Here is a 26,552-nt window from a genome sequence, read left to right as displayed (position 1 = left end):
TTTCTAGTGCAAAAGCCCTAAATAATTGCAATTAGTTGCCAATTGTCAGGGATTACATACCACCCACCCTACCAGCAGGTGTGATTGGGACGGTGCAGTGGACCAGTACCACACTAGCTTTAACCAGAACAGGTTATAGCACAATTCTACACCAGGCAGGGCCTCCTGATATATTCAGCGCTGTGGTGGGGTTTTTATCACACTCTGGTGCCCAATGCATTCCTCCAATGACTCCAAGTGTTAAAGCAACTTAAGTACAAGTAAAAGACAAGAATAAAAAGAAAAAGCAAGAGTTTTATTGAGAAAATTTTGGATCCGGCTTGGAAACTTTACAAAACTATAGAAAACATCCATTAGATTATAGCAAAGTTACAAATATTTACATGAAATAACGTCACACTGCAAAACACTGTGGTATTTACATCAGTAACAAAATAAATGTATAAACACATGGTGTGAAAGACTAAGGTGGTGTGGGAGCAAGTGTAGAATGGCAAGTGTTAAAAGGTTTTAGAAAAAAAAAAAAAAATATTATATACACACACACACAAAATTCCTTTAAGTTTCTTTATCCCCTGGGAAATCTGCAGATGGTTGTGGAGCTCCATGGCCACATAGTTGGCATCCAGAGTTTTCTGCTCCGCTTCATCTACTTTAGGAGATTACTGAGGCAGTACACCAAATAAATAGGAAATTCATCAAGTCCATTACATCTGGTCAACATTGGATACAGATCACATGAAGTATTCCTGTTTCTCTTCAGCAGGCTCAGGGTTCATCTGCAAGGCTTTCTGTGCCTCCTCTTCCTCATCCGTCTCCTGGGTATGGTAGCTGCCCTTGTGTTTGTACAAGTAGACGGCAATCAGCGCCAACACGATCACCAGTGTTACGACAGCAGCAGCGATTACACCTAGAAGGAAATGCAGAGAGATTAGAGCATGGAATAAGGAGTAGTTTACCTGCAGAAGGGAGCAACATGTTTTGTATTGATTACCAGCAAAATGTGTCCCTTTCTAATCGCAAGCATTTGGGTCAATGCATCTGCGTTTGGGAGAATCTGCTGCACATCAACTTTGTCTCTAAATGCCATTCAAATGCAGCGGGTGAATGCAGCCTAAAGAGCCATAATGGTTAAAAGGACCTCATTTACCTAAACTAGATTTTCAGCTGTAGAAATATCTTGTGAAAAGTTACCATTGTAAAAGTAGGCTTTTTTCCTTCATTTAGGATTCAACTGTAACTGACATAATACCCATTGTATCTCAAACTAGGGAATATAACAAAGGGATAATATTTTAAATGGAGAAAAAAAAAAAAAACCCACACCCAACAACAATGGTTAGGTTTACAAATACATTAAAAACAATGACAGGTATGAATCGAAGTTACCCCCTACAAAATACCAGAAACAGTGCAATAATGACCATCATGATACTGGTTGCAAGATGCAGCCACAAACGCTTTGTTACTTTTCCATGGCCCCATAATTTTCCTGGAAAACCACTTTAAGGCCACGGTCACACATTCCGCTATTGCTGTGTTCATAATGCGCCGCTAACCGCATGTGGCCTTGGCCTGATCGCATATGCACTTCAAGGGAAACGCATGCGATTGGTTACCAGGTTCTGGTGTGTTGTACCCAATTATACCCTATCCACAGGATAACATTGGAGCCGCAAAGGTACAACTGCTCAGAATGTGGATCTTGTTCTCAACCAACTGATGAAGCCGCAGGTCACGGATGAATACTGGTGCTCCAATCAATAGTATGGGAGGGTCAGGGTATCTCCAGTAGTTCCATTTGCCTTCTAGGTAAGCGGCGATCAGTAAGCACTGCACTTGGTAATTTGCAGCATGACAGGCCAAATGCTCAACCTCTCTCTTCACCTATCAGTGAGAACAGAATCCCATTCTCTGGATTTCTGGTAGGCTTGTAACAACTGGGACCCCCACTGGTCACATCAACACAACCAGCTTGATATACTCCACCCTGTGGATGAAGGGAGGGGGGGAAATTATTTGCAAACTTGTTAAAACCCCCTGTAAAGTTAGCGGTCTGTTAATACAGCCCAAACATATCTACATTCAACACTTCTATCACTGAATTTCAAGAACAAGTTGGTTACCTGCAACGACAGCTGTATCAAAACTTTCCACATCAGATGAAGCACTTGTAGTTTCATTGAAGTCTGGTGGAGACTCCACTAAATTGAAAAAGAAAAAAAATAAAATGCATAAACTTAAATATTGTAAGGACGATTTTCTCAAGCAATTACCCCTTCCCCAAAAAGAAAAAAAAAAAAAAAAAAAAAAAAAGATTTTAGTTATACAGGTAGTCCCTGGGTTAAAAGAAAGGTTCTTTCTGTTTGTTCTTGACTTGAATTCTTTTGAAAGTCGAACTAGTAAATTTAGCATAAAAGTGTAGCTTCAGACAATTTTTTTTTGGCCCGTTGTATGTTCAAAATTTTGTACTGTCATGGAACACAGATGCTCAATCTTTGCTACATACACCTAACAGCTGATCATTGCAGCTTAGGACTAAAGCAATTTATGCAGAGAACTATGGGCAGAGGGGTCCTTCTAACTAGGGCTTGTCTGTAAGTGGAGTATCCTCAAGTCAGAATAAAGAATATATATAACAGGAAGAGGGAAATGCGGTAGAGATAAATATATGTGGGTGACTAACGTAACAAATACCCATTGTATAATGGCATCCCTATATGGATGGCCACACCAAGTCTAATGCCTCCATGTGATGATAGAAAAAGCCAATGGTACCCTTTGAAATAAGGGGAAAGAAAACAAGACTAAATAAATAAAACACTTATTGGCACCCATCAATAAGGTGCTTAGAAATAGGCAGTACAGTGACGGTGGCAAAGGGAGAAATACCGTCAACCTGGACAAATGGAGGAAATGCACATAATGAAAATTATCAAACAATGATGAGAATCCTTATCCTTATCTGAATCCACAAGTCTAGTGCTACTGTGAAGCCCGAGAAGAACACCTCCGATACACTGCAAATGTGCCTGCGTTGCACCACATTCACACAATAGCCGGAGTATAGTGTATTAGTCCAGCGTCACAAAACCACTGTATTGACTAGCTGACACCTGGAGGCTAAACTGAATGTCAGAGTACACATTCATACAAATTTTTAACAAAGTGCTGTAGTGTCGAAATCCCTTTTTAGAGTCCATACTTTCTCCCATAATACCCTTCCAAAAATTATGGCTTTTTTTCCGTTCTATAACCACCAGTCAGAAGTCTTCCTCAGCAGGACAGGAAGGGTCATGGCTCTTTTCTTGCGAGTTCTGACGCTATTTTCCATGCCGACTTGTGTTCCCTCATTAAAGAGAACCCGTCATGCAAAATAACCCCCTAAACTAAATAGATTTTCATAAACTGCTATTAGAGAGCATTGCCTCTATCCCTTCATTGTCCCTCTACATGCCTGTAAACCTAAGCAATGAGGTCCTAAAGCTGTATGCAAATGACCTGTGAAATGTCCAATGAAGCATTAGCATATTCAAGCTGTCCACTCTATTCATGAGTGGGAGGCAGCCACACCCCCAGTGCTTGACTGACAGCCTGTATAATGATGTGAGGCTGTATAATGATGTGCTTCCTGGTGCTGGTGGCCACGCCCCCTGCAGCATGTGTGTGTATAGGAGAGATACAGCAGCTCCAGGCTGCAGCCATGTTACAGCAGAACATGTCAGATTCATGTGTAGCTGATGTCTGTGTCTCACCTGTATATTAGGAGGATGCAGCATGTCAGCAGATGCAGCACACACTATCCATGCTTTACTATACATTACACACAGACATGAGCAGGGGGAGGAGAGGGGAGGGGTAACAGGGGTGACATCGCTGCCTCTGACCATGTGGCCAGCCTCATTTACATGATAAAGAATAGATGATTTTACAATGATTAATGTATGAAATATATGGAATTAGACTTACCGGTAATTCGGTTTCCACTAGTGACCATGACGGCCCCCACCTGGAGGATGCTCCTATATCCTGTAGGGACAGGAAGCGCAAGAGATTAAAAGCTCCTCCCTAGCACCCAACACCAGTGTCTACCAAAGTACCACCCGGAAGGATGCAAGTGCAAGGAATTTCACATAGAACCATCTCCAAGAAGGAAGAAAGGGAGGGAAATAATGGGGGGCCGTCATGGTCACTAGTGGAAACCGAATTACCGGTAAGTCTAATTCCATATTTCCACCACGTTCCATGACGGCCCCCACCTGGAGACTTACCAGATTACCCCATTATTAGGGAGGGACCACCGCCTGCAGGATTTTCCTGCCGAATGCCAGGTCCTCCTGGGAGGCAATATCCAACCGATAGTGCTTTGCAAATGTCGAGGAACTTGACCACGTTGCTGCTCGGCATATTTGGTCCAGAGATGCACCCCTTTTTTCGGCCCAGGATGTCGCCATGGCCCTAGTGGAATGGGCTTTAATATCCCCCGGAAGGGAAGTGTTTGTGGTCTTGTAGCAGAGAGATATAGTGGATTTTATCCATCTGGCTAAGGTTGCCTTTGAGGCTTTCAACCCTCTATTCTTTCCCCCAAAGTTAACTAGTAAACTGGAATCTTTACACCACTCTTTTGTTGCTTCTAAGTAAAGGAGAACACATCTCCTAACATCTAAGGTTTGCCACTTCCTTTCCCGTTCAGATTTAGGATTAGCACAGAAGGAGGGAAGAATAATTTCCTGTTTACGGTGGAATTCGGACACAACTTTAGGAAGGAAGAGGGGATCTAGTTTGAGAATTATTTTGTCATCTAAGATATTTAAAAAGGGTTCTCTGCGAGAGAGGGCCTGGATTTCACCCAATCTACGTGCTGTGGTAATTGCTATCAGGAAGATAGTTTTAAATGTGAGGATTTTTATGTTTGCAGAATCCAGAGGCTCAAAGGGGGGCTCTGTGAGAATATTCAGGACCAGAGAGAGATCCCAAGAAGGGACTGGGTTGTGTATACGTGGTTTAATACGGGAACAGCCCTTAATGAATCTCCTGATCCATCTGTGATCTGCTAAGGGAAAGTCAAAATATATACTTAAAGCCGAAATCTGGACCTTAAGGGTGCTTGGTTTAAGACCTAGAGAAAACCCAGCCTGTAAGAAATCTAAAATTTGGCCTAAGTTTGGATTTTCTGGAGAAGGAGGATAATCCCCACACCAAGTACAGAATTTTTTCCAGATCTTGGCATAAATAGCGTTAGTCACTGGTTTCCTGCTTGCTTGAATAGTGTCGATCACTCCGGTAGAAAGGCCTTTGGTCATTAGGTATGCCCTCTCAGGATCCAGGCCGTAAGCTTTAGATGTCGCACGTCCTGATGAAACAGTGGACCCTGTAGAAGAAGATCCTGACGATAAGGAAGATGAACAGGATTATCTATAGCTAGTTCCTGAATAACCGGGAACCAACTTCTTTTTGGCCAGAATGGAGCAATAAGGATTAATAATGCCCGTTCTGATCTTAGTTTCTGCAGGATTTTGGGAATTAGGGGTATGGGAGGGAAGGCATAGACTAACCCCGACCCCCATGTATGACTGAAGGCATCTAACCCCGTAGGAGAGCCCCTATGGTCTAAAGAAAAGTATTTAGGGGATTTATTATTTAGATAGGTTGCGAAAAGATCTAAGGTTGGGGTCCCCCAGATATGACAGATTTCCCCGAAAGTTTGTGGGTTTAAAGACCATTCATGAGGATCTAATGTAACCCGGCTTAAGAAGTCTGCTTCTATATTTTCTGTACCTTTGAGATGGATAGCTGAGAGGGATAGAAAGTGTGTTTCTGCCCACCTAAAAATTTGATGTGATAACTCAGACAAAGATTTAGACTTTGTGCCCCCTTGCCTGCGCAAATAAGCTACTGTAGTAGTGTTATCAGAGAGGATTCTTATGTGTTGATTTTTTATATGCAAGTGGCCCTTTTTGAATGTTTCTAGGACTGCCTTTAACTCCCGAAAGTTTGAGGACCTAGAACAAGTCTGGCTGTCCCACTGACCCTGAAAATAGTGGCCTGCCAACGCAGCTCCCCAACCTGACAGGCTTGCGTCTGTTTGAATTGTTAAGATTGGGTTTGGATTCCACCAAACTCCCTTCTTTAAGTTTATGGGACTCTTCCACCAGGATAGTGAATGTTTGACTAAAAGGGGAATCTTTACCTTGTGGTCTAGATGTAGAGGGTTTTTGTCCCACACCCGAATAGTCCAAGCCTGCATAGTCCTTGTGTGGTTTTGAGCCCAAGACACGCACTGGATACAGGACGTCAGAAGGCCCAGAAGACTCAGAGCTGCTCGAATGCTGCACGACTCTTTCCTCTGGAAGAGACTTATGTTTTCCTTTATTTTTTGGATCTTTTCTAACGGTAGAAAAGAACTCTGCTTCACGGAATCTAGTTTTACCCCTAGAAATTTTTTCACCATCTCTGGTTTTAAATCTGATTTTTCCCTGTTTATGACCCAACCTAAGTCCTGGAGGAGACCTATGACTAACTGAAGGTGGGTCTTTAGGTCTGATTTGGTCTTTGCAACTAGAAGAAGGTCGTCTAGGTAAGGAACTATAATTATGCCCTTCAATCTTAGGTGGGCCACTACCTCTGCCATAATTTTTGTAAAGATACGGGGTGCCGAAGAGATCCCGAATGGTAGGGCTTTGAACTGAAAATGAAGTATTTTTCCCCCCGGGGAACGAACTGTGAATCTTAGGTATTTTTGGTGATCCTGGCAAATAGGGACGTGATAGTACGCGTCTTTTAGATCGATCGTACAAAGAAAATAATTTTTTCCTATCAAGGGGGTCGCTGACTTTATCGACTCCATCTTGAAGTGTTTGTACTTTATAAATTTGTTTAGTTTTTTTAGATTTATAATTAGACGGTAAGACCCATTGGGTTTTTTTATCAAAAAAAGAGGGGAATAAAATCCTTCCCCTTTTTCTATCTCCTGGACTGGAACAATCACATCCATCTGAAGCAATTGTTGGATGTTGGTCCAGAGATGGAGAGTTTGACTTTCTGGCAGATTTGGGTTCTGAAAATGTTGTGGGGGAATATGGAGAAATTCTACCCTGTAACCTGACTGGATGGTCTGGAGAATCCAAGGGTTTTGGCAGATTTTTTCCCATTCGGGCCTGAAATGGGAAAGTCTCCCCCCCACCTGTTCGTCATTGTTTCCTCTGCTTGTGGTCGGGGTTAGAGAAAAACCCTCGACCTGCGCCTCCTTTTGTGTAGCTCCATCTACCTGTCTTTCCTTTGCCCCTAAAGGGAGGTTTCTCTTCCCTGGAGGAACGAAAGGGAAAGGGAAAGGAAGGTTTTTTAGGGGGAATTCTATTAATCGGAAACCCCTTTTTTCTGTCTGCAGCATTTTCTAGTATAGAGTCTAATTCGCTGCCAAACAAAAATTCACCTTGGAATGGGATACCGCAGAGCATAGACTTAGATTTCGTATCCCCACCCCACTGTTTTAGCCAGAGAGATCTCCGGACAGAATTGGTCAAGGCCGCCTCTTTGGCCGAAAACCTTAAAGCTTCAGCAGAAGCATCTGCTAAAAAGGCTGTGGCAGATTTGAGGAGGGGTAAAGACTCTATAATGGAATCCCTAGAGGTTTTATTTACCAGGTGTGATTCCAATTCTGACAACCAGAAATATAAAGTCCTGGCGACAGAAGTGGAGGCAATGTTGGTCTTAATATTTAAAGAAGACGTCTCCCAAGCCCTTTTAAGTAAAGCATCAGATTTACGGTCAAGGGGGTCTTTTAATTGGGCACTATCTTCAAATGGGAGATCCGTCTTTTTTACTACTTTAGCCACCTGAATGTCGACTTTAGGTATTTCCTCCCATAAAGTATTGTCCTCAAATTGTAATCTATTTCGGAATTCTTTGGGGATAGAAATTCTTTTTTCTGGCTCCTTCCATTCTGATAACACTAAGTCTTTTAGTGTGTCAATTACAGGAAAGAAACTTTTCTTTCTGTATTTGAGTCCCCCAAAGAGATCACTCTGTACAGAGGTTGGTTCAGACACATCCTCTATTTCTAGTGTGTTTCTCAAGGCTTTTAATAAGCTGTCTAGATCCTCGGACGCAAACAAATACTTTGTGTGCCCCTGATCTTTTGAATGTCCCCCCTCTAGACTTTCTTCCGGTCTATCATCTAAAGAACAGGAAGGGAAATCTGAGTCTTGATCAGAAGAGGAAGACTGAACGTATCTAGGTTTTTTCCTAGGTGGTTCGGGTAAATGAGCAGCAATAGAGGAAGAAACTTCTTCCTTTATTGCGGACCTTATTTCGTCCATTAATGACGACCTTTCCTCTTAAAATTTTGGTCAGACAATCTGAACACAGGCTTTTCCTATAGTCCTCTGGTAATTTAGAACTACATAAGCCACATCTTTTAGAGGGTTTTTTAAGGGGTTTATCTCTCTCTCTCTGTTCTTTCTCTTTAGGTTCTTTCTGCTCTTTCCCCTAAGAGAAGCATACATGATAACAGTTAATAACAGGTATGAAATGTATGGTGAGAGAGAAGAGGACAGCCCAGGGCTTGTACTTACGGGTACCAGGACCTGGAACAGGTTGGATGCGTCATCAGCCATTTTGCTGGAAGCACCAGAGCCACCGACTAGGTTTTCCCTCCAGGAACGCTTAAATTTGATTTTTTCCCGCGTTCTGGAGAGGCTCGTCCCTCCTCCCCCTTCCGGTTCAAACCGGAAGCGATCGGGCTCCTGGACTGCGCATGCGTCCACGGAGCCGACTTTCGGGTCCGCCCCCAATGACGCGACCCTGTCGCTCTGACGTGTACACCGGAAGTCGCGTCTGCGGCCGACTTCCGGTACGCGGCCATTCCGGACCACGCACACCAGCAGCACGTGCGCGCGCGCACGAAAACACCTACCGGAGCCGGAATCCCTCACCGCCGAGGACCGATGCCCCTCACACACCGGTCCTCCAGCAGAGAAAGGGCCCCGGCACAGGTACCGCTGCATGTCCCCCCCGCAACCACCCAGCATTGGTCTCCCGGGACCGTTGGTTGGGCTGGCAGAACGGGGGGCGGGGAGGAGGTATATTTTGGCGTTCCCCCCACTCGGTTGTGAGGCGGAACCCATTAAAGTAAAAAAGTAAAAAAGTAAAAGTAAAAAGAAACTCGTGTCTCCCTAGGGAGACTCTTGCATCCTATATCCCGAAGGGACAGGAAGACACTGGTGTTGGGTGCTAGGGAGGAGCTTTTAATCTCTTGCGCTTCCTGTCCCTACAGGATATAGGAGCATCCTCCAGGTGGGGGCCGTCATGGAACGTGGTGGAAAACTAGATAAAGGCTGGGATGGGATCCTTGTGAGCTGCTCCAACAGGTAGAGGTGACAGGACTAGTGGCAGAGACCTGATGACAGGTGTCCTTTAAGAGACATTGCACCTAATCCAATAAAAACTCAACAAGCAAATAAACATCCGGCATCTACAGTATATGGGAAACTAGCCAGTCAACTGCTGTCATATGGAGGGCTGTAGGAGTATCTTTCGGGGATTGGAAGTACAAGCCAGAATGAAATTGCGACATGAAGTCTTATAGTCTTAAACTGTTCCAATTCATTTAACTGCTGGCTGGAGCAAGACAAGACTCTCCAAAAACAGGAGGTAGGTTCTAACACTGTATAATGAGCCCCAAATGTATGCATCTAATGTATTAAATGACATTTATTAAGTCCATTTTTTTTTCCGCAGATGATGCTGGGTAATCTTAGTATTTATCAGACACTGCAAAAACAACATAAGAGCCACCATTTCTTGACATTGCAGTCTGAATCCAAATCAAAGGCGAACAGGGAGGGACCAAAAAGCGCTCATAGGGGGACATTTACTATGGAGTTTCCGCCAGTTTTGTGGCGCTCTCACCGCATCTTCTGCTCTCCTACCTATTTATTAGCTGTCGGGGACAGAAAAAATGACTTTTTCCGTCTGCTCCGACTCTTCTCCGAAAAGGGGCGTGGCTTTGGCGGAGTGGAAACTCAGACACAATTAATATGTGTCGCAGCCCTTTTTGGGCGCTGTAAACTGGCGGAAAGTAGACCAAAAGAAAACTGGTCTAGCAGGGACTGTTGGACACATTTCTGGTGCTCGGGACAGATTTTGGTCCCAGGGACAGAAAATGGTCTCGGCGCCAGAAATGTCTCTGCACAGCTCCACAATATTAAATGTGTATCTTCTTTCCCAGAGCAGGTCGGTAACAAAGCCAATGCAGACACCGACACTAAGTAAATGTCCCCCATTGAGTAGTAGTTTGTACAACAATGGACAAATTCAGATGGGGGAGGAAAGAATGAGGCTCACCAGATAGAGTTGTGCAAGTTCCAGGCACAACACTAGTGGAAGGCTTGAGCTGAGTACTAATCAGGTGCTGCCCGTTGACGGGATCATCAGAGCGCAGTAGCCACACCGGTCTGGATCAGATGCATGGGATAATGGCTTGATTGTCACTATGGCGCATACCGGTAGTTAAAATTGATTCGGAGAGTACTTCACAACAAATCTGTTTATTGGTGTTTCCGTAACACAACGCGTTTCGAAATCAGCGGAGATTCCTTTTTCAAGTGAGGAGAGACTAGAAGCTCAGGTTCTGTGACAGCTCTGGAAAGACACTTAAGACCTGAGCTTCTAGTCTCTCCTCACTTGAAAAAGGAATCGCCGCTGATTCCAAAACGCGGTGTGTTACCGAAACACCAATAAACAGATTTGTTGTGAAGTACTCCCTGAATCAATTTTGACTACCAGTGTGCGCCATAGTGACAATCACCCCATCATTCCAAGTCAAAGGCCACAGGGACTGTCAGACGTCACAGCACCAGCCGTCTGTGATAGCAGTAATAGGTTGCAGTGGGATTAGTTGACAATCACATTGTACTTCTATGGTTACTAGTGTCACACGTTGTTCTACAGCACTAAAACAATATAGTCTATAGTAATATTGACTCAGAGCCCAGCGGGACCATTTTTATGAGTCCTTTCATTACTTTACACAAGGCAATAAAGTTGTTATCGCAGAACATGGCTTTTACCTGCAGAGGAAGTCGCTGCGGTTGAGAAAATCATAATGAAGATGTTTCCGTCTTTCTAAGGCAATCAGTCTGATGTGTATGGTGGCAAATCTGCAAACAAGCACATTATAGTTTATAACACTATAATATCAAGTCTAAGCTAAATCCAAGATTGTGCGGCATTGTGTCCTACTCATGGCAGGAGCAGAAAAGGTAGCCAAGTGCCAACTACATTGTCTGGGTATATTCTAGCAGCATCACCCTGTACTAGTCCTGGCAAGTGCTAACCTGAGGTGCTACAAACTATGGATTAGGGGTCTTCATCTCAGATTTAATTTTTTCCCCATTCTCTTTACATTGGTTTGTATCAAGAGCTGATGTAACGTGTCAGCAGACTGCCACTTTCCATGGACAGTTCCATAAGGCTGCGTTCACACTGTTCTCTGTGCGTTTTTAAATGCTAAAAGCGTATGCGATTTTTGCATGTTTTATAAGTGTTTGGCTGGATTTAATCCATTTTTCTTAATTTGTGGAAGTTTAAACAACTGTGGAAGTGTTAATACAGCTACCTACATTTCCAGAAAATAAGAAAAACAAATTCAAACCAGGTAAGCACATGCATTTTTTGCCGCATTCCAAAGGCTTCAGCCTTGTTCACATACTAAGAATACATTGGGGGACATTTACATAAAGTGTCGGTGTCTGCATTGGCTTTGTTACCGACCTGCTCTCGGAAAGAAGATACACATTTAATATTGTGGAGCTGTGCAGAGACATTTCTGGCGCCGAGACCATTTTCTGTCCCTGGGACCAAAATCTGTCCCGAGCACCAGAAATGTATCCAACAGTCCCTGCTAGGCCAGTTTTCTTTTGGTCTACTTTCCAGTTTACAGCGCCCAAAAAGGGCTGCGACACATATCAATTGTGTCTGAGTTTCCACTCCGCCAAAGCCACGCCCCTTTTCGGAGAAGAGTCGGAGCAGACGGAAAAAGTAATTTTTTGTAGGAGAGCAGAAGATGCGGTGAAAGCGCCACAAAACTGTCGGAAACACCATAGTAAATGTCCCCCATTGTGTTTCTATTGCATTTGCTAAAACACAATGTAACCTCAGCATGTGATCACAGTTTAAGCCTTTAGTAGGAGTCAAAAAAAGCAAAAAAAAAGTGAACATGTGTGAACGCAGCCTTGGGGTGATGCCACACGTGGCTTTTTGGTCCATTTTTAGACCGTTTAAAAACACATCAGTTTTTAGACCATTTACCATGCGTTTGGTTGCTTACAACCCGTTTATCTTAATAGATAATTAGGTTCAAAGCAGCCAAACACATGATAAACAGGAAAAAAACAGATGCATTTTAAAAACGCATGCGATTTTAAACGGACTAAAAAACGCACCAAAAACGCCATGTGTGGCATTTTTGATCAGTTTCCAAGCATGCATTTACATACCGAAACCTGTATGAAGAGCAGCACCTGGGATAGAAGGACCTCACAGCAGTCTCCCCTTGCACTGTATGAGACGGTAAAGGAAATCCACCATTAAAATAAACCCCGATAAAACTAGGAACTTACTCATGGATCCACACACCACGAGTGTGGGAATCTTACATAAGTTACCCATACCTGCATTCCTACAAAAGTCAACTTTTAGAATTATTCTAATATTATTCAGGCATTACTAGAGCCCCTCCGTGCAGTATCTTTACAGGCTGCTAGTGTGCAACGTGTGTTAGGCACTTAGACATCAGAAAGCAGAAGTCATAGGACCCTTCCATCAATCCCATAGGACAGTGATGGCGAACCTTTTAGCGGCTGAGTGCCCAAAAAGACACCCAAAACCCCCCTTATTTATCGGGAGGTGCCAACCAAAAATTAAAGCAGTAACTTACTGCTCCCTGTTCTTCAACAATCATATTGGCCTCCTTAGGACAGCAACACAGTAGAAAGATGGAAAATTTGCATCACTTCTTTCCAGTGTCCCTCTGTAGACCTGTAGGGGCCAGCAGGAGGTCCTCTAAAGATAATTCGGCCCTGTCTATTCATTTTCCCTCTTCCTACAGTCCTAAATAGTGAAGTAAGTATCAAAATATGACTGAAAGCAGCATCTTTTAAGTTGCTTGGAACTGCAGGAAGATTCTTTGAGTCCTTTATGGTGTGCTGGGGCGATGGCTCGAGTGCCCACAGAAATGGCTCTGAGTGCCGCCTCTGGCACCAGTGCCATAGGTTCGCCACCACTGCCATAGGAAGTACCACCCTTTGCCTTGTCAACAAACCCTCAGGCCACATTGACACATTTCACTTGCATCTCATTTTGAAGGGAGAAGTAAATCTGAAATCTTCACACCTAAAACAATGGGGAATGAGCACCACACGTTTTGCATTGTTTACATGCAAAACACACACATTGCCAGTCGCAAGCCTCTAGGAGTGACTATCTGCAATGGTGACAAGAATCCTCCCCATTTACCTTCATTTGGATCTCAATTCTAACAGCATGTGAATGCGGCCTTAGGAGTCACAAAGCAAAGCTGTCCCTTTCCGCAAAGCCCCCTCCCCACAAGTCTGTGGGACATTGGCCCCCAAACAGAAGTAGAATGGCAAACAAAATTCACATCATAATAGGACAACAGCAGGTACTGATATGGAACCAGTCACAGATATCCACTAGAGACGCAGCATCAAATACTACAGTGTGAATGGGATTAGAATGAGCTGTCCTCTGCCACGCATCGCCATCCTCACATACATACAGCATGGGCTCTCATGGTCACACACACAGTCCAGTAATGGCCACTCACATGCAACAGACCACGTGATCGCTGTGCTGGGACTTGTAGTCCTGCAGCCGGTACTCGCTATATACAACACTCTAAGCATCATGGCTGCCCCTCGGGACATCCCATCCAGTAACAAGTGTATGAGCGCCCCCCAGTATTACCGAGCCGTGTGTCCGGGAGGAGGGTGATGCCGGACTTCCCGCCAGTACTTACCAGCTAATGTCTCCTGCCGTCTCCTGCCGTCCCCCGCCTGCACATAACAGGAGGACAGGTGCAGAGCTGTTATATTGTGCCCCACCCAGCGCCGCCCGGAGAGTAACCCTTCACTGTCCCTGGGGTCACCTCATCATGTGCACAGCTGCCTATGCCTCATGCACATTCATATACTAGGAAAGTACAGCGACTCTGCCATCTTCTGACGCTAATACCTCAATCATACTGCTGTACAATACTATTTATGAGATGAGCTGGCGGTTTAATTGCTGCCATTTTGAGGACTGTGTGACTTTATGAACACTTTTCATTAAATTTTTTTATGTGATGTTAAACGGTGTAAGGGTGATGTCAGAAGTGGCGCTTTGTCTGCACTTGCAAACGCAGACAAAGCCGCGCCCACCGGGGCGGCCCGCGGCCCGATCGCATCAGCGTTTCTATGGAAACGCCTGCGATCGGGAACGAGCGGCCGGTGTTTTGCGTTAATTTAATGCAAAACACCGGCGGCTCGTTCCCGATCGCAGGCGTTTACATAGCCGATGTGATCGGGCCGTGGGCCGCGGCTTTGTCTGCGCAGACAAAGCGCCACGTCTGACATCACCCTCAGAGTGCTATTTTACACCATGGGGTTCACTGCTGGCAATAACCGTTTTTAGATTTAGATAGATGCTCAGGGCGCGTTCACACAATGCATTACAGCCTCAGGTCCCACCAGGGCGCCTTCCCACACAGCGTTTTTAAACGCATCCAAAACGAAAGTGGGAGGGGGTTTGACTGAAACGCATTTGGAATGCGTTTGCATGTGTTTCGGGCAAACCCCCCTCCCACTTTTGAATTGGATGCATTTAAAAACGCAAGAAAAACGCCATGTGGGAAGGCGTCGCCCAGATCAACATCTGCAAAGAGCTTGTATGTTTTCTCCGTGTTTGCTTATGTTGCTGCCCGCTGCCTCACCATACTCCTACACTGTGCCTTCCATAACCAGATCTTACTTGACAAAGGTCATGATGACCAAAACATCGTAAACTGCTTCTGAACTGCATAATATACTTTTTCTTATGCTCATTTATCACGGTGAAGCCTATGCAATGTGAAATATACATTAAGGCTGGTGCCACACGTAGCGCTTTGTCTGCGCTTGCAAACGCAGACAAAGCCGCGCCCACGGGGGCCACGGCCCGATCGCATCGGCGTTTCTATGGAAACGCCTGCGTTCGGGAACGAGACGCCGGTGTTTTGCGTTAAATTAACGCCGATGAGATCGGCCCGAGGCCAGGTGGGCGCGGCTTTGTTTGCGTTTGCAAGCGCAGACAAAGCGCTACGTGTGGCACCAGCCTTAAACTTTAAAATCTACTGTGGTGTGTGCCATGTTCTCTATATTGATGAAGGCGGATTGAGAATCCCACATTCAGCACCGACTCCCTGAAACAGTGTGCGGTCACTATTGTTCTACGAGCCCAGCAGCTTCCATCACATGGAGGAGCAGGGAACATGTACAGCACATACAGGATGTATATGTTGAGAGCCTGGCAGCTTCCATCACATGGAGAAGCAGGGGACATGTACAGTACATACAGGATGCATATGGTTACAGCCTGGCAGCTTCCATCACATGGCGGAGCAGGGGACATGCACAGAATATACAGGATGTGTATGGTGACAGCCTGGCAGCTTCCATCACATGGCGGAGCAGGGGACATGTACAGTGCACATACAGAATGTATATGGTGACAGCCTGGCAGCTTCCATCACATGGAGGAGCAGGGTACATGCACAGAGCACATACAGGATGTATATGGTTACAGCCTGGCAGCTTTCATCACATGGAGGAGCAGGGGACATGCACAGAGCACATACAGGATGTATATGGTTACAGCCTGGCAGCTTCCATCACATGGCGGAGCAGGGGACATGTACAGTGCACATACAGGATGTATATGGTGACAGCCTGGCAGCTTCCATCACATGGAGGAGCAGGGAACATGCACAGAGCACATACAGGATGTATATGGTGACAGCCTGGAAGCTTCTATCACATGGAGGAGCAGGGAACATGCACAGAGCACATACAGGATGTATATGGTGACAGCCTGGAAGCTTCCATCACATGGAGGAGCAGGGGACATGCACAGAGCACATACAGGATGTATATGGTGACAGCCTGGCATCTTCCATCACATGGAGGAGCAGGGAACATGCAGAGAGCACATACAGGATGTATATGGTGACAGCCTGGCAGCTTCGATCACATGGAGGAGCAGGGGACATGCACAGAGCACATACAGGATGTATATGGTGACAGCCTGGAAGCTTACATCACATGGCGGAGCAGGGGACGTACAGTGCACATACAGGATGTATATGGTGACAGTCTGGAAGCTTCCATCACATGGAGGAGCAGGGGACACGCACAGAGCACATACAGGATGTACATGGTGACAGTCTGGCAGCTTCCATCACATGGCGGCGCCGGGGACATGCACAGTACATGCAGGATGTATATGGTTACAGCCTGGCAGCTTCCATCACATGGCGGCACCAGGGACATGCACAGAATATACAGGATGTGTATGGTGACAGCCTGGCAGCTTCCATCACATGGAGGAGCAGGGAACATGCACAGAGCACATACAGGATGTATATGGTGACAGTCTGGAAGCTTCCATCACATGGAGGAGCAGGGAACATGCACAGAGCACATACAGGATGTATATGGTGACAGCCTGGAAGCTTCCATCACATGGAGGAGCAGGGGACATGCACAGAGCACATACAGGATGTATATGGTGACAGCCTGGCAGCTTACATCACATGGCGGCGCCGGGGACATGCACAGTACATGCAGGATGTATATGGTGACAGCCTGGCAGCTTCCATCACATGGCGGCGCCGGGGACATGCACAGTACATACAGGATGTATATGGTGACAGCCTGGCAGCTTCCATCACATGGCGGCGCCGGGGACATGCACAGTACATGCAGGATGTATATGGTGACAGCCTGGGAGCTTCCATCACATGGAGGAGCAGGGGACATGCACAGAGCACATACAGGATGTATATGGTGACAGCCTGGCAGCTTCCATCACATGGAGGAGCAGGGAACATGCACAGAGCACACACAGGATGTATATGGTGACAGCCTGGAAGCTTAAATCACATGGCGGAGCAGGGGACGTACAGTGCACATACAGGATGTATAAGGTGACTGACTGGAAGCTTCCATCACATGGAGGAGCAGGGGACATGCACAGAGCACATACAGGATGTATATGGTGACAGCCTGGCAGCTTCCATCACATGGCGGCGCCGGGGACATGCACAGAATATACAGGATGTTTATGGTGACAGCCTGGCAGCTTCCATCACATGGAGGAGCAGGGGACATGCACAGAGCACATACAGGATGTATATGGTGACAGCCTGTTAGCTTCCATCACATGGAGGAGCAGGGGACATGCACAGAGCACATACAGGATGTATATGGTGACAGCCTGGCAGCTTCCATCACATGGAGGAGCAGGGGACATGCACAGAGCACATACAGGATGTATATGGTGACAGCCTGGCTGCTTCCATCACATGGCGGCACCGGGGACATGCACAGAGCACATACAGGATGTATATGGTGACAGCCTGGCAGCTTCCATCACATGGAGGAGCAGGGGACATGCACAGAGCACATACAGGATGTATATGGTGACAGCCTGGCTGCTTCCATCACATGGCGGCACCAGGGACATGCACTGTACATACAGGATGTATATGGTGACAGCCTGGCAGCTTCCATCACATGGAGGAGCAGGGAACATGCAATAAGCGAAATAAATCATAAGTAATCCAGTTACATGTAGTCCATAGCCTGTGCTGTGTGACCAATAAGGGTTAATAGTTTATTAGGACAGAGCTGATACTGCCATGAAAAGGTGGGGTAGCGGAGCAGCTAGAAGAGCAGAGATGGACTTCTGTAGAAACATCTGTAGAATCACAGACTGGGATGGAGGGACTGATAGGGAACAGGGAGGATCTTGCACCTCACTATTCTGTGCAGGAGACATCTGCATTCACTGTCTTGGACACTTCCAGCACTGCTACATACACTGTTACATGACCTCCTCCCCTCACTAAGGTACTCTGAGGTCTATAGCAAGGAAACTGCTGCATATAGGTTATATAGATAATAGGCAAAGTTGTTTTACACCCCAAGAGCTATTGTTTTCGGGAAAACAAAAAAACTGTATAGTTACTCTTTAACCTAACTGGCCTTAAGTTTTTTACATTTTTTAAATTTTTTTTTCCCCTTTTTTTTAGACCCTCTATGGTACATTAACCCTAGATGGTCTGATCATTCCCAAACAACCCCCCCACCCCAGACCAGGCTGTAGCTGATGCTGCCCTCACCCCAGATGGATGCTGAGATAAATAATGAGCTTTTTTTTAAAAAAAAAAAATACATATTTTTTTTTGTGGGTGAGGGGATTAATGCTTTAATTTTGTTTACATTTTTTTTTATTGAATTTGTGTGTTTAATTTTTGGGTGTTTTTAGGGACTGTTCTTTTATGCACATAACATATAACAGCGATCTTATGGTAACATACCATAGGATCATTGTTATCAGTGATCGGTATACAGACATGAAGAAGGGATGCACATTGCATCTTTTCTGCATGCATCTAACCCTTCTTGGAGGATCCCAGTGACGTCATATTAGTGACGTCACTAGATCCCTCTGCATGCACAGCGCTTAGTAGGAACGCTGTGTTCAAGGGCTGCATTGACAGGGGACTGATGATATCAGACCCCTGTCACAATAAAGAATCAGGCTGTCCATGTGACACACAGTCCACACTGTACACTATGCGCGCCCACACAGTCTAAAACTCAGTGCACACACACACCGTTTACTCCGCGCGCGTACACACACACACCGCTCACTCCGTGCACACACACTGTACACTCCGCATGCACACACACACCGTACGCTCCACGCACAAACACACACCGTACACTTCGCGCGCACACATACACTGTACACTTTGCGCGTGCACATACACTGTACACTTCGCACGCGCACACACACATAGTGTACACTTCGCACATACTGTCATCACTTACACTGTTTCCCTCCTTTGCAGGATTGCAGAATGCGCCGGACCGCTCAACCTGTGTGCTACAGGGGATAATTTCCAAGTTAATGATGCCTGATCATACGTTATTGATGCATGGTGAGGCGTTATTGCAAGATATATATATATATATATATAAATATATAGGCACTTTTTATATAACATACCTCCATGCCCCCACTCCTATACATTGCCTCTCTTCATGGTTTCCCAGGTCTCTGCCATTAAGACCTGTGTTCCCATCCCTATATACTGGTAACTCTACTCCCCCACTCCTATTTACTATAATGTACAGTATGCTCGGGGAGGTCCCCAGTGATGTAATTGCCCATAAAAGAGCATTTAATTTATTGGGGAAACACCCTGAAAATGAGCAGCAACCAATCACTGGCTGCTGCCAATCTTCACTCCTCTTACTGCTTTCAGGTCAGAGAGTAGGAACAAGTGTTATACAAGGACACTTAGGGAATCCTCCCAGTGTATCCCTAAAAATCCTAATAATAATAATTCCTTTATTTATATAGGGCACACAGAGTCTGTCAAATCAGTCACTGTCTGAAATGGGGCTCACAATCCAATCAACCTACCAGTATGATTTGGAGTGTGGGAGAAAACCTCTTATGAAACCCACACAAACACAGAGACAACATACAAACTATTTGCATGTTGACCTGGATGGGACTTGAACCCAGGACCCCAGCGCTGCAAGGCCGTAGTGCCAGCCACTCTGCTGTCCTACTGAAGTTAGACAGAATTTAATCTGTACTATAGTCTCTTTACCCATGAAACTTAGGGGTTCACAGAGGTTGGATTTACACAGATTATAACACTACGTACTTTCACTTTTTTAAAGTTTAATACCATGAGAAACAAACTTAAGTGTGTGTCTTATTAAAGCTCTCAATCCATATCACAAACTACAAGGCCAAATATTGTCTGGATCAACAAAGGTTTATAGGGTGTGTCTCCTCGACCTGGCTGCAAACTTACTCTGTACACATGACCGTACCTTCAACCAACATGTTCATTATGGGGAAAAACAATTGACAATCTTTTAAGGCAGATGTTACTTAGAAGTGTTTCTCCAGTAGTTTATTTATAAAATTGACGTTTATCTTCATTTAAATGAAGCACAATTGCTTTGGAGGGATGTTACCAGACCTCTGTGCCCTGGGGCTCTGGCTATTACACGTCCCCCCAAATTACTTGTAAATGCCTTAGTGCTCCCAGTGCTCTCTGCCCTGCCCACTGTCTGCTGAAATCTTGCAGTAGTACAGAGCTGATACTCACTGCTGCCGGAGGATTTCCTATGACGCCCCCCGAATCACTTGTGTTTCATATAAATAAGAAAAGTTTGTGGTTTATAGTACTAGTCTTCTCATATGGTAAAGTGACACCTTATGGTTGTGCCCGCACCCTGTGCACCCCTTCAAGTTATGCCCGTGCTAGTAGACTAGCCTCACTCACTGATGTTATAGGTGTCAAGTTAGACTAGACTCCCATAACAGTCTAATGGGGCAAATCTAGACCTCCATTTTCATATTACAATGAGTAGCCTAGAGTATCTTTGGTAGAGATATACTGGTGCTTTAGTGTGAATGTATTGCAGACTTAGATACTGATGTTATAAGTGCCAGCTTGGTCCACTTAGTAATATTATTTAGGTGCGCATAGAACAGTGACTTCTAACCTTTGACTTAACAGAGATGACACGATTTGACATTTTTGCTTCAACACATCCAAATTTTGGGTAACTCTCCTGCTGAGTGTTGCCACACCTTTGGATGCTGATGCTGTCTGCAGGGGCGTAACTAGGAGTGGAGGAATCCCTTATCAGACTTCTAAATGCAGACCCCGCCCCCCTAAATCCTCAGAAAATATATTATTTCATTTGAATACTCTCATTCTACATTTATACACTTGGGCACATATTTATGCACTTGTACATACATTTATACACTTACACAGATCTTTCCCCCTAGCTGCTGATCACATGGGGAAAGTAGATGGCAATAATTAGAGATGAGAGATCCCAAGTCCTGTTGTCCCCTCCCTCTCCCCCGTCATTTTTTTATCTGCGCTGCCGATTTATGCTGTGTACTGTGTAAGATGTAACATACATATTATACTGTACAATGTGCAGTATAATATGTATATAATGGTGCAAATCCATTATTAAGTGTATCAGGTCGGATACCAGGACTGTAGAAAAGTGCGGGCCCCATACTAGCTGCTATGGCTTCTACCGCTGTAGTCACGCCCTTGGCTGTCTGATTGTTGTTGTCGCTTCATTCCCTGGCAGGGTCAGAATTCGGACATAGCGAACCGTGGCCATCTTACCTCCGTTAGCAGAAAAACAGAGCTCAACCCACATTAAAATTATTGCAGACTTACACTTATTGCAGACAGCTGGGAACACTACAAATGTTGATTAGATTGTGAGCCTCATTGGGGACAGGGACTGATTTGGCTAGCTCTGTGAAATCTCAAACTGCTACGAGTGTACCCACCACAGTTATTGCTCTGCCACGCTGGGGGAAGAGACAGGGGAGTAACTACAGGGCTAGCAGCCATAGCAGCTGGTATGGAGCCCACAGTATCAGGGGGCCCCAGCAGCTGGGTTATTGGGTGTGTATATTCTGTATGTGTGTGTAGTGTGTATATACTGGATGTATGTGTATATGCTGTATGTCGTATATGGTATTGTATGTATCTGCTGTATGTGTGCGTATAGGTGATGTGTATACGTTCGATATGTGTGTGAATATGTGATGTATATATGCTGTATGTCTGTGTATATCATGCACGGGTATTGTATGTATGTAAGTATACCCTGTATGTATATATGGTGTGACCTCGCTGTGCTGCCTCTGTACCCCAACACAGTTACTGGGGGAATGGAACACTTGAGTTTTTCTTGAATTGACACAGCACCCAAGTTATGCTGTTTTTTTTTTTTTTACATTTTTACAAGTTTTGATACATACAATAAAACCCAAAATACATCCTTAACCAGAGTTAGGATGACTTCCCCCAGACACCCTACAAAAAGGGGAACTCATAAATCATATATTAAGAAAAATTACTTTTTATTGCATTAGTATTAAAACAAAGAAGATACATCGTGTCTTGTATCTTCTTTGCTTTAATACTAATGCAATAAAAAGTAATTTTTCTTAATATAAGTTTTGATACATGACTGACTTAGGAAAAACTGTCAGACTGAAGTTTTAGAGGACAGTCTAGTACTACTAGACCCCTGTAAAGATGATCTAAGAGGCAGTCTCTACTACACTGCCACACTGTTGTCACTGTTGTTGGATGTATAAGATTTATACAGCCAAACTTCTATAGTGATAAACCCAGACTGGACAGCAATGGGTCCACAATAAAACCCACTGTAGTAATGGATGGTATAGAACATACAGTAGTTTTTTTTGTTATAATAGGGAGCAGTCCAGTCTACTAGTTTTAAAAATGCTCTGCATTGTGAAGTTACAAAGTGGCATTACAAAGTGTAGTAAATTTGATAGACAAGACTGTACAATATATTTAAGGACTTAGCAATAAAAATAAAGCATTGATACATCTGAAGAGTTCAAATCTATTCAATAGAATGAAGTTGAACTGCTATACCGGGGACTGCCCGAGACAGTTGTAGTTTTCTTATGTTAAGTTGGTAGGTGATGTCATTGTACTTTTCTTCTGTGTCTTAACATCTGCTTTGTCCATGTGGCTGGTGAGGAGGTAAAGACTAGCACTGTCATATCTGTACTGGTTACCGGCAGACAGGTAGCCTATGAGTCACTCTCAATATTGCAGGAGAAATCGACGTGTGACTAAAACATGTACTTGCTTGGGAAAGTTTGTGGACTGCTATGAATCAGTCTTCTGTCTTGGTTAACTGACCCATCATAAGAATGAATATCTACTTTTCACATATGATGTTAATTTTTTTCTTAGCAATTTAGCTCATGCCTACTTTTATAGTTAGGGAATCTCCATGAAATATTTTTTATGGGCTCCAGTATCTTCACTGACTTTTCTATTTGCCGCTATGATGATTGTGATCTGCCATTCTGTGGTAAGAAATCTGCACCTGACATGAGGACATGTGAGGGTAAAATTCATCTGGGCAGGTTGCTGCAATTCCAAATCTTTTTTTTTTTCAATTTACCGAAAAGAAAATTACAAAAATACCATCATATCAAAAGATTTATCTTTAAAGTTTTATTCTGTGAAGCCAAGATAACTTTAAGGGGTCCAGAGTATGTGGTTGGCCTAGAAACCTAAGGGGGCTTAACTGGAATCTCTATCCAATTTTCAAAAATCAGTACCAGAACTATAAATGAAACTAATTAGCAGGGGTATTAATAATAATTCTTTATTTCATATAGTGCCTACAGCTTACGCAGCGCTGCACAAAGTATGTCAAATAGGTCCCTTTTCCCATGGGGGCTCATAATCTAAACATATAACTGTATATTTTGTACAGAGAGAACATACAAACTCTTTGCAGATGTTGACCTGGGTGGGATTTGAACCCAGGACCCCAGTGCTGCAAGGCAGAAGTGCTACCCACTAAGCCACCCATATAAATTAGACCTAATTTATCAATAATAATAACAATTTATTAATAATGCTTATCAATATGGGTATGTATTATACATAGCTCTGCTATACCATCGTTTTAGACACACTTCCAAATGTATTTGAAGACATTGCATAACGTATAACATACTATTCTACTATTGTTCTAGAATAAGAATCTTGTTTAGCAAATTCATTCCAGGAAGTATCTAGAAATTTGGGCTGTTGCATGAAATCCTTTATAATTGCTCCTAACATACAATAACTTCTTTCCATTGTGTTCAACAAACACAAGAATCAAGTATTCAGAAAGGACTGATAAAGGCTATAATATAGTACGTACCTTAGGAGCTGTTCAAGGACGGAGTAAGGCTTGTTCACACTGTTCCGGGGTTGGGGACAATTTTTAACAGCGAGGTTAATGCTTACATAGTTAAAGGCGTTTCCTTGCTCTTGACTTTCCAGTTTTACTACAAGTGCGATGTGGATGACTAAGGCTAGTCATTGAATTTATTAGAATAATAATCTCACACAAACAGCTTTATATAATGAAAGAGTATTACATAGTTAAATCTGGATCAAATCATGAGAATAAATAGAACAAATGATTATAATTAAAGTATAGGCTTAACTGAAGTATAACTAGTATAATGTCATCTTTGACATAACTAGCAGTTCTGTTGTGAGTAACCCTTGACAAAACTGGTACTGAGAATGATCAATAATAACTTTTAGCCACATCAGAGATGTTGTTGTGGTATACTCCACTGGTACTTACACTGACACAGGAGTGAGTGACAATAATCATAAAGGGACACCCTGCGGTGACTCATCCAGCACAGCCACAAGTATAATAACCATTGACTGTACTTCAACAGACACATTACTAGTTTACTCAACCTGGCTCTACCTATGAGTATGTGTGACACTGTGTTTTTAATCACTGTAGTAGTTTGAGTACTGAGCACCTAAATTTGCCATCAATATTGGCTCTATTAGTAGACACAAAAATAAAAGTTACGTTTTAAACACACAATAATGTGTCTGGATATGGGTAATTTAGTTTGCCAGTGGCAAATCTGTAAATATTATTGAGTCTTGTATCCCTGCCGACACATAAGGTCCCTTTGTTTTTGTATAATATGAGAATGATCAAGCAACTAAAATCACTTTGTAAAACTCAGTCCATATCTTGTCCGGATCTACCATCCTCTGTTCAGTGGCCTCAAAAATTCCATCCATTTTCAGTCCGTTTTGTGCCAGTATTGTATATGCACTATTTTGTATTAATCTCCCATTATTTGCAAAAATGAGATGATAAAATACCATTTTATGGAGCCATTGGAGTCAATTTAATGCTGTACAAGCCATGAAGAGTCACACAGCCAGAGTCACACAGACTCCCCGCCCCGCATGTCACCATAGCCTTTTAGTATATCCGGCCTGATTTGTGAGTGAGGGGAACTTAATAAATTCCCTCCACTGACTCCTATGGAAATCCGTGGTCCGCAAACGTGAAAAAAAATAATGCATCCAATTATTTCCCAATGCACAGCAGGTCAGTGAAAAAAAGACATGTGAATAGTCACACAGACATGAGATGTTTCTTTAATTGCACTTTTATTTCAACAATATGCTGCTGCTCACATAAAAACATACATTTAAACATATATTTTGTTGATTGTCATTTGTCTATTTTTACAAAATTAAACTGAAATGAATAATCCTCTTTTTTGCACACATTTTCTGCTGACTTCTCTCATGTTTTGTAAACAGCAGATTCCATGTTAAAAAAGGGAAAGAGATGTTGTGCCCTTTCTGAGATAAACACAGAAAATAGCAAAATGGTTTTCTAAGAGGGTAGACTTCTCAAAGTATATGGATAGTTTACATCTTAAACTGTGGATTTTAATTCTCCTTCCATATACTGTAGATACATTTCTTCAATTGGATGTTATTAAAACAATTTCTCATAGCCATATTGTCCGTTAGATTGTTGTCCAGTAGATAGTTGTTCTTGGATACAACCACTGATGCTGGAGTGATTGAAGAATGAAACAAATTCATTTTACATATGAAATAGCTTTGAATTACTGCATCCAGCATCCAGGTGGTCAGGCAGGGCTCAATAGCACATGTCTGGCCATCACTGCCAGAGTGCAGAGGTGATTGTATCCAAGGACACCTATCTCATTTCTGTGGGATAACTGCTTTTACGGGAAATTATCTTCACGCAGGTGCATGTTTTTTTCATAACATCTAAATGAAGAAATGACAGATAATTATATGTTAATGCCCAGAGGCGAATACTCCTTTAAGTGTTTGTCAGGGCAGTCTTAATCTTTGCCCAAAGATCTGGAACCCTTCTCTGCCAGATCAGACCTCTTTAGACCGAGTCTGATTTGGCAGAGATCGTAGCTATACTTTCTGACAGTTGTCTGGCAGAGATTATTGTACATATGGTGGGCTGGGGCACTCACACCTAAGTGGTAAGGGGGGCAGAGCAGCTTAAAAACTGGTGGAGATGTGGCTAGTTATATGCCCTCTCTGCCAGAAAACAGGTAGGGAGGGCATAGTTAAACAGGGCAAGTATTACTAGATTTTATTACATGGTAAAGTTATGATTTCATATCTATGACTTGTGGCTGCTTAGTACCAGTACAGTAACCACACGATTATCACTTACTTACCCATTCACACCAATTCGTACCTCTTCATTTTTTCTGTAATACATGGAATGTACAGATCCAAAGCCTTGACAAGAAATGAAACCTATACCCAAACCAACCGGTCCTGT

The 26,552-nt window shown here is 43.7% G+C and overlaps 1 protein-coding gene across 10 annotated transcripts; it reads right to left on the bottom strand.

Annotated features, from left to right (window-relative positions):
- Positions 1–276: 276 nt before the first annotated feature.
- Positions 277–24,221, bottom strand: SMAGP (small cell adhesion glycoprotein). Of its 10 annotated transcripts, none has more exons than XM_072134782.1 (5): positions 24,099–24,221; positions 11,070–11,159; positions 3,970–4,029; positions 2,127–2,204; positions 277–910 (listed from the first exon to the last, which is right to left on the bottom strand). In XM_072134782.1, the coding sequence occupies exons 2-5, from the start codon at positions 11,101–11,103 to the stop codon at positions 735–737; spliced, it is 348 nt and encodes a 115-aa protein (XP_071990883.1). In that variant the 5' UTR covers positions 11,104–11,159; positions 24,099–24,221; the 3' UTR covers positions 277–734. The 10 variants fall into 10 exon arrangements, with proteins under 10 accessions (XP_071990883.1, XP_071990882.1, XP_071990884.1 ...); XM_072134781.1 differs by lacking the exon at positions 24,099–24,221 and adding an exon at positions 14,039–14,147; XM_072134783.1 differs by lacking the exon at positions 24,099–24,221 and adding an exon at positions 13,987–14,011.
- Between the last annotated feature and the right edge of the window lie 2,331 nt (positions 24,222–26,552).

Source organism: Engystomops pustulosus, chromosome 2 (genome assembly GCF_040894005.1).
Source record: "Engystomops pustulosus chromosome 2, aEngPut4.maternal, whole genome shotgun sequence".
NCBI classification, from domain to species: Eukaryota; Metazoa; Chordata; class Amphibia; order Anura; family Leptodactylidae; genus Engystomops; species Engystomops pustulosus.
Note: the sequence above shows the minus strand (reverse complement) of the source record. Positions and strands in the feature narration are given on the sequence as shown.

Excerpts from the sequence above, each read along its gene's own strand:
- SMAGP (XM_072134782.1), bottom strand. The coding sequence starts at position 11,103 with ATGATTTTCTCAACCGCAGCGACTTCCTCTGCAG. Across the intron at positions 2,205-3,969 it reads TAGTGGAAACCGAATTACCG|TGGAGTCTCCACCAGACTTC; the intron begins GTAAGTCTAATT and ends TTTTCAATTTAG. Across the intron at positions 911-2,126 it reads TGATACAGCTGTCGTTGCAG|GTGTAATCGCTGCTGCTGTC; the intron begins GTAACCAACTTG and ends ATTTCCTTCTAG.